Source organism: Lotus japonicus, chromosome 3 (assembly GCF_012489685.1).
Source record: "Lotus japonicus ecotype B-129 chromosome 3, LjGifu_v1.2".
Classification (NCBI taxonomy): domain Eukaryota; kingdom Viridiplantae; phylum Streptophyta; class Magnoliopsida; order Fabales; family Fabaceae; genus Lotus; species Lotus japonicus.
The window spans coordinates 95,966,157-95,975,186 of NC_080043.1; the positions used below are offsets into that span (position 1 = coordinate 95,966,157).

Here is a 9,030-nt window from a genome sequence, read left to right on the forward strand (position 1 = left end):
GCATGTTATTTTTATATAATGATCGGCCTAACACAAATTAAAATAAGTGTTAGTTCGACAAGAAGCTTTTGAAAATGTAGTGCATTCAAGTAAATTATTAACATGCATCTCACACCCAAAAGATACCCCCTTCCCGAAACCCCCACAATAATTAAAGTAAACAGTTATGAATCAAATCGCAAACTACTTGCTTAAAGACACAATGTTAACCTACTTAATTACACTCACATATTACATCATTGAGAACAAACTTCATGATTTTTAAAACAATTGCAAATATGGATTATCAATATAGAGAGCAATTAGCTAAAAATATTTAATAAGTCTAATATCCATATCTCATTAACAAAAGTACATTTTTTTATTTCTCTCACCATTATTCACATTATCACAAGCTAACTCGTCCCTAGCCAAATTTTCAAAGTGTATCAGTTTTGGGACACAACAGGATGAGAATGTTGATACTTTGAGTTTGAGAGACCACGCTGGTTTCCCAGCACAGTCTGGTTGAGCTCGTCGAAGGAAGCAGCTAAACTACATATGACCTTGTCACTGTAAGTCCTGTCTGGATTTCCGTTGAATTCAATTCTACAAACCACGTTTGTTTCGGTTTTGAGAAACACCAACACTACAGGAAATATGGGAGTTGTTTGCTTTGAAATCAATGGAAATTCTGCTTCTGCTTTACATTATGTTTCCAATTCGTTCTCTTCATATGCGGTTCCCATTTCTTCGAGACCCTTCTTCGGTAATGCTTTGAGTGTGAGGGTTGGGAGGAAGTTTCAGGTCTCCCATACACGAAAACTCAATATTGGGCCAGTCATGGTTTCCCTCAATGGTGGCTCTGGCTCTAATGCTGGGTCGGTCAGTGAAGTTCTTCGTCTCAAGGATATGGAATTTAAGCCATCATTTGACGAGTATTTGAAGGCTATGGAATCTGCCAAAACTGGAAGGGGCAAGAAGCATGCTGCTACTCAAACACAGAAGAAGATGAAAATGGGGGTTGATGATGGAAATAAAATTTTTAAAAGGGTCGGAGAGAAAATTGATAAAAAAGATGATTTTGAAGATGTGGGGTTAAGAGTTGATGAAGCTGTTATGGACAAAGAAGGCTCATCCACAAGTCATGGAAAGTTAAGAGGAGGGTTTAAGAAGGAATTTGATGGGAAAGAAAGTAATCTTGATGTCAAGGCGAAGCAGAAGCATGGGGCAAACATGAGGCAAGGTGAGTGGTTGAAACGCCAGAGTCATAGCTTAGGATCAGAATCTGATGACCGCAGTGTGGTTAAGCGTCGAGGCGAAAATGGAAGTGGAAGGATAAGCAATAGCATAATTAGGTCTAATTCGACTGGTAGCCGTAACAGTCAAGGCAGAAATGGAAGTGGAGGGATGAGCAATAATATGATTAGGTCGAGTTCGAATGGTAGCCGTAACAGTCAGGGAAAATATGGAAGTGGAAGGATGAGCAATAACATGATTAGGTCTAATTCGAATGGTAGTCGTGGGAGTGTCATTGACAGGGGTGTCCCTTATAATATGTACTCTTCAAAGGTATCAAGAGATAGTGGACAAAGAGGAGGGATGAGCAAAAACATAATTAGGTCTAGTTCGAATGGTAGCCGTGGGAGTGTCATTGACAGGGGTGTCACTCATGATTTATACTCTTCAAAGGTATCAAGAGATAGTAGACAAAGAGGAGGGATGGGCAATAACATCATTACGTCTAGTTCGAATGGTAGCCGTGGGAGTACCATTGACAGGGGTGTCACTCATGATTTATACTTTTCAAAGGTATCAAGAGATAGTAGACAAAGAGGCCACAACATGGGTGGAGATAAAATAGTAGCAAGCAGAAAAGTTATGGATAGAGGGCTTGAAAGAAAACATATTGAATCTGAGAGTTTGGTAAATAGAAATGGGCGGGTGAGCAGTAAGCGTTTCCTCGATAGGGGTTATGATTCTGACAATTTGGAAGTGGAACGAGCTGCATTCAAGAATCTTGAGGACCCAAAAAATGTTATCAGCAAGAAACAATTTTCACATAAGGAAATGGAGGAGAAAATTCAGACGCTAGCCAAATCGTATGTTGTCCATTCCTTTTTTCCTGCCTTTGGGATGCCTAAATAATGTGCTCAGGACATTAGTGTACGCATAAAGTTTTAATCTGCATTTTCTTTTTCTCTTACAAGCAAGTTTTAGTAAAATGCTGCCTCAGGGAACAACTGAAGCAATATTCACATGATGCTTAATACCTGGTCTGTGATAGTTTGGCTTCATATTCATTTAATGGTTTAAATGTAAATTTATTCCTCTAGGAGTTTTCTTTTCTCATCATGCTATATTAGCTTTCCATTCAAATTGGAGCTCAATGCCACTAGTCAGTGTGCCAATAGTCAGTGTAGGAACAAGTTAGACCTTTTCCTCAGCAGTACACATAATTTCTTTATCATTTTTCATTAAAATTGACTTGTATGATTGGTTATCTGGGGGTTTATAAATTTATAATCCTTTGTTGTGGTTTGGAGCTGCATCATACACAATTTACAAGTTTGCAACTTGTTCTAGTACATAATTCAGTTATATATTTCTTCTCAGGAGACTTCTGATTTGTGAACCTTGTATGTTCTCCTATCGTCTGGATTCATGAGAGCAAAATCATTTTTCGTCTCTGCATCTATGAATATAGATTTCTGTTGGCCCCAAAGAAGAATAGGGAACAGAAAGAATCTGATAGGAGTTGCATATTTCGTGTGGGAAAAACACCATACTGAGCTTCTTTATATGCTCCTCAAAATTTATGATGCAAATGGTGATACGAATAATATATCTCAATTACTGCAGGAATATTAAAAATTTAAAACATTATGTTAGTAATTTAGTAACAAAAGCTGGGCTCCTAGCACCATTGTTTTCATTGTCTATAGACTGCTTCCTTTTTCTTTAGAATTCTTTTAACAGACTAATATTATGGTTAAATAGATATTACAGATATCATGTGAGTAAATGTTGCTTCATGTGAGGGGTTAATCTTTATCTTTCCTTCAAGCCTTTATGTTTACAATCCAGGCTTATTATTGGTGTGTGATTTTCGAGCTTTTTTATATTTTTAATCATTTTAAAGTGTTTCATGTCTTGACCATTTTCTCAAACAGGTTGAATGGTGCAGATATCGGTTTACCTGAATGGATGTTTTCCCAGATGATGAGAAGTGCAAAACTCAAATTTAATGACTATTCGATAACCAGGGTTATCATACTCTTGGGAAATCTAGGAAACTGGCGTCGAGTGGTACAGGTCATCGAATGGCTTCAAAGGCGTGAGCGTTTCAAGTCCTATAAGCTAAGGTACTTGAGTGGCCTTTGTTACACTACGTATGACTGAAGTTTGAATACAAGTGATGATCAACCACCTGTATAGATATCTTAGAAAATGATTGTAATCAACCCAACTATTGAACTATGCATAATTATCATATTATTTTTCAGTCTAATTTATATAAAAATTAAATAAATTTACGTATGTGATCAAATGGTGGATTTATTTGCTTATTTGGAAACTATATTATACTTTGATTTTATGATACATTGGAGTAGAGAACTATGCTTGATTAATATTAAATTTTGTACCCATATTCTTCCAATCTAGTGGCTGGTTCCCAAAGTATGTAACAGTGTTATTCAATTGTGTAAGACTGATTTTTCAGACACATAAAGGAGCCTTTTTACATGTATACTTCTATCTCAGCCTAGACAATTTCCTCAAGTATCCATTAATGTGCCAATCATTGACATTAGGCATATATATACTGCTGCTCTTGGTGCACTTGGGAAGTCGAAGAGACCCGTAGAGGCACTGAATGTATTTCATGCTATGCTGGTAATGGATGTAATCCTTGAAATATTACTGAAATATATGTTGATTGACATGATATTGGAATATGGACAACTTCACTAACACTTTTTCCTTTTCTTTCAGCAACAAATGTCCTCATATCCTGACTTAGTAGCTTATCATAGTATTGCTGTTACTCTAGGGCAAGCAGGGCACATGAAGGAACTCTTTGATGTGATTGATATTATGCGATCACCACCAAAGAAGAAGATCAAAACAGAGATATTTGAGAACTGGGACCCAAGACTGGAACCAGATATTGTAGTCTATAATGCTGTGAGTCTTCTAAAAAAGGAGCATATTTTAGATGTTTAAGTAGTAGCTGTTCTAATCCATATCTTTGGAGGCCATTTCTATCTTTGGGGGCCACTTCTATCTTTGGGGTCTGAAATTTCATCTTTTTGAATGTGCAAGTCAAAGACCAAGAACAGATATTCTAACGATATGGAAAATCATATGTATGCAGCTAATACTAGATTGGTCTAAAAAATAATAACTATTATGATCAGTTCAAATACTTTCTCGTAGTGCATCAGTTGCCTCATTGCCTGTTTAGAATTTGCTATTTCTTCTTATCTTTTGGGTTGCATAAGAAGGTTTTGATGATCCATTATCTTCCAACGATTATATCCCAAGTAAAATTTGCTATTCAAAGTAGCACATGATATCAGCTGCATCCTTAAATGGATAATTAACATAACAGGCGTCAGGCTTGCACGCATGATATTTGTTTAACTTCATCTTTTTGTGGATCAGTTGTTTATTCTGATCTATACTATTGTGAGTGGGATTTCTCATACTCCACACCCAGTGTTGATTGAATAACTATTTTGCTTCACTGCTTTAATGTTACATATGAAAATATTTATGTAAATAAGTTTCATAATTGCCGAGTTTCATAATTTAGGCCTGATTTACTAATTTTTATATCACTTGGGTACGCAGGTCCTTAATGCCTGTGTTAAGCGGAAGCAGTGGGAAGGGGCCTTTTGGGTTCTACAGCAGTTAAAGAAACAGAACCTACAACCTTGTCCTGCAACTTATGGCCTAGTTATGGAGGTAGCGGTTGCCTCTAGTTTTGTTTTCTCTGAGTTGCATTTTAATATTTTACATGAATCTTGATAAATAACAAAAGTTTTTAATCAACCTGAACCTGAGAAGTAAAATTGGGCAGTTATATTGTAAATTTTGGTATTTAAATTTAACAATATTAAGATTCTATTAGAAATAGAGTACAAAGAACTAGGATGCAATACCTCTTAGAGTAGCAGATCACAGAGCATAGGAGAAAATAATTGTCAATTGCATCAACTTGAATGAGTGGCCTACTTACTCATTCACCCTTGGAGTTGAAGAATTTTTTTAATTTGAATAAATGTGGTATGAGATCTTTATGAGATATTCAGATTTAGGACAAGGTTTGTACTCCTGGTTGAGTGAAATAGTAAAAAATAAAAATAACTTGTTCATTTCATGGAAAAACAGGAAAGCCACAAAATCAATTGCTTGTATCAATGAATGTTGTCTTGCACATAATTCATGAATTTGTATTATGCTTGAGCAGGTGATGTTTTCATGTGGCAAGTACAACTTGGTTCATGAATTTTTCAGAAAACTTCAGAAGTCTTCTATTCCCAATTCATTAACTTATAGAGGTATCCTCATTTATTTTTGTATCCCTGTGAATCACTTAATTTCATTATGATCTTGACCTTCCTGTCCTGTTGTATGCAGTTCTCGTGAATACGTTTTGGAAAGAGGGGAAAACTGATGAGGCCATATCAGCTGTCCAAGAAATGGAAACACGTGGAATTGTAGGTTCTGCTGCCATTTATTATGATCTAGCTCGATGCCTCTGTGCAGCTGGAAGAGGTCGTGAGGCACTGATGCAGGTGTGTTTTGTTATTCCTATTTTCTCTTGCAGTTGGCTTTCATGTTAGGGTATGGAGCTTATAAAATCTTAAAAGAACAATGAACATCCAAAAGTAAATTAGTTTTGTTATCCCCTTTCTTGTTGAAAGTATGCTCTGATATTTTGAGTGAATTTTCAAGATAGTCCATCTCTGAGAGACTAATATGTGACACAATTTTTAGCGGAATAATATGGTGACTTGTACATAATGTTTGGTTCGAATTTTTTTTGGAGGATCTTCATTTGGTTCAAAAGTTTGAAGGGGCGGCGAGGGAAAATGAAGGATTAAAAACCCCTCTCCTCCTAGGTTTGCCTCTCGTCCAAAATTGGAGACATTTGGAGGGGAGGGAAAATAACTTTTTTTTGGGCTAGCTAAAACATCTTTTGTAATTTTATTTTGAATTTCAAAACTACCCTTTGCATATTTTATCCTTAACATTCTTCTTATGCTACTAAAGTTGCTTCATGCCTCTTCACTTTAACATTGTGCCAACCTTATTCTAGAGCTTCTTTATATCAGTTCAAGTCATATTAGTTGAGGTTTGTTATATTTCCTTTCTTTTAGCTTTAGGAAGGAGATAAAAGTAAATTACTTTTATTTTCCCTCCCTTCCCCTTGCACACCAAATAATGGAAAGATTATTTCGCCTCCCTCCCCCTCCTCTCCAGTAAAATCTGTTCTTGTCTCCTCTCGTTTGGACGAAACACTGTTAGATCTTGAATTTAATAGACTAATTTTACGACCGGAAGTTTTGAGTAGTAATATGGTGATGTTAGTGAAAATATCAACTTGGGAGTTTATCCTTTTTTCTCAAGCCATATTCTAAACTCCACTCAATGCAAGCAGGAATTACACTAGCATCCAAATCTGTCCTGATCTCTAACAGGATATATCTCTCTCAGACAAGCCAGATCGCATCATATATGGCAATGCCAAACAAAACTGAACATATGCTAAGTGCTAACTAACCTTACTTGTTCAAATTTCTCACCATCCATCTTACCCATTCGACACTAAGTCATATAATGATTTTGCACTTCCTTGAATTTGGCTGTGAAAGTTTTACATGAAGTCTTTGTCCAAGCCCAATGAAAAAGGTGTGAACAAAATGCTCACTTCAGTTGATGTGTTGATTGGACCATTTTTATTGTCTGTTAATTCTGTGTTGGATAAATTCTCTAATTTTAAAGAGAAGCGCCCTGTGCATTCTGAAAAATATGTTAATTTTAATGTTCAAGGGTTTTTATATAGCTTGACCACTGAAGGTATTGCTCGTCCTTTGACAGATAGACAAGATATGTAAGGTTGCAAATAAACCACTAGTAGTAACCTACACTGGTTTGATGCAAGCAAGTCTAGACTCTGGAAACATTCAAGATGGGGCTTATATTTTTGAGAAAATGAAGGAAATTTGTGCTCCGAATCTGGTTACTTATAACATAGTGCTGAAAGCTTACCTGGAACATGGGATGTTTCAAGAAGCTAAAGAGTTGTTGGAGCAAATGTTGGAAAACACAAATCATCTGAGGGAAAAAACTGACAATAAGATGCGGGTGATACCAGATATATACACATTCAATACCATGTTAGATGCATGTGTTGCAGAGAGGAGATGGGATTATTTTGAGTATGTCTATCAAAGGATGTTGTACCACGGTTACCACTTCAATCCAAAACGACATCTTCGAATGGTACTGGAGGCTTCAAGAGCTGGAAAGGTGACCTTCCTATTCTTTTTGTACATAGTCATTGATTATGAATGACCCTTATGACAATAAACACTTATATGACAATAAACACTTATCATATAAGTGTTTATCAGAGGCTTATTGGAGAAACTTATTGAAATAAGCTCAAAATAACTATAAGTATGTATAATAAGCGTCCATTCATAAGTTAATATGAACGACTTATGAAAATAAACTCAAAAGAGCTTATAGGTAGACCATGACCCGTGAGTTATTTTTGTAAGCTTACTCAAACACTTTCCATAAGTGCTTATGCTATTAGATAAACATGGTTTATATAGAGAATTAGAGGTATTAGCTTTATGAGGAAATCTGAGACCATTCATTAACTCATGGAACCTTGCTTTGTTTCCAGGAAGGGCCATTGGTGATAACATGGAAGCACTTGGCCGCGACAGATCGACTTCCGCCAGTTTCTCTGGTCAAGGAGAGGTTCTGTGTGGAGCTTGAGAAACATGACCATGTTGCTGCTCTCACATGTATCATCAACTATCCCCCAAAAGATTTGGAGCCATTCTCCAAGTCTTCATGGTTGAGTCTGTTCAAAGAAAATTCTCAGAGGTATCAGAAGGACACAATTGTTAGACTAATAAATGGGGCTAGCAATGTCGTTTCCAATAGTAGCTTGCCAAATCCAATACTTGTGTGTTTAATGCAATCATGCAAAGAATTTTTTTTCGCCACTGATGTTAGTGGAGCTGACATGGATTCAGTGAAAAATGTATTTGCAGTAGATAGTAAACTAGCGGTAGCCAAAGATGATCCAAAACTTTGTAATATAAACTCAACCAAAATCCAATGAAAGCCTTTTATTAATAGCATGTTTGGACGAACTTGTCTTTTCTCATAATTAATTATGACACGTAAAAACTACTTGCATAAGCTTCTCCCCATAGTTGATTTTACCTCCAGAATCAATTGTAGAAGAATTTTCAAACATACACTAAATATCAATGTTCTGAAAACCGGATAGGACCGGCCAATCCGATCGGTTCGGCTAGGAACCGGGCACAGTGTCGATCTGAAAAACTGGGAAAACCGTATGTCCATAGAACCGGTGAAACCGGCGTTGAACCGGCCAAACCGGTAAAAATCGTGGGTTGGCCGGTTTTTTTCGATTCAGTGTTTTTGGGCAGCAAAACTGATCAACCTAATTTTTTAAACACAGCACGACGTCGTTGCTTCTGTTTTTCACCCCCTCATTGTTCGGCGGCAAGAAATAATGGGTAAGAGAGGAAGAAAGATAACTAGGGCTTTTTTTTTGTCAATGGATCATAATTCCAATAACTTGAAAGGCCCAAAGGCAATACAAAGTCAAGGTTCCTTCTCTTGGGCTGCTAGGCCTAAGGAAACACCAAGCACTAACAAGGTTGAATGAGAGAGAAAATAATGAGCAGTTCAGATAGAATCGAACTTTCGATTGATCCGGGTACTTGGAATCCTATGGATGAAGACATGATTTCGGTGGATCCCATTGAA

At 36.7% G+C, this 9,030-nt stretch overlaps 1 protein-coding gene across 2 annotated transcripts; it reads left to right on the forward strand.

Moving 5' to 3' along the window:
- Positions 1-393: 393 nt before the first annotated feature.
- LOC130747839 (pentatricopeptide repeat-containing protein At1g30610, chloroplastic) lies at positions 394-8,372 on the forward strand. Of its 2 annotated transcripts, XM_057600888.1 has the most exons (10): positions 394-554; positions 635-2,081; positions 3,153-3,344; positions 3,795-3,876; positions 3,976-4,167; positions 4,837-4,950; positions 5,456-5,546; positions 5,626-5,783; positions 7,090-7,521; positions 7,907-8,372. In XM_057600888.1, exons 2-10 carry the CDS (start codon positions 640-642, stop codon positions 8,351-8,353), a joined length of 3,150 nt encoding a protein of 1,049 aa, XP_057456871.1. In that variant the 5' UTR covers positions 394-554; positions 635-639; the 3' UTR covers positions 8,354-8,372. The 2 variants fall into 2 exon arrangements, with proteins under 2 accessions (XP_057456871.1, XP_057456870.1); XM_057600887.1 differs by having other exon boundaries at positions 394-2,081.
- Positions 8,373-9,030: the final 658 nt, after the last annotated feature.

Coding starts and splice junctions, on each gene's coding strand:
- LOC130747839 (XM_057600887.1), top strand. CDS start 640: ATGGGAGTTGTTTGCTTTGAAATCAATGGAAATTCTGCTTCTGCTTTA. Junction 3,877..3,975: donor ATGTATTTCATGCTATGCTG/GTAATGGATGTA, acceptor CTTTTCTTTCAG/CAACAAATGTCCTCATATCC. Junction 4,168..4,836: donor ATATTGTAGTCTATAATGCT/GTGAGTCTTCTA, acceptor TTGGGTACGCAG/GTCCTTAATGCCTGTGTTAA.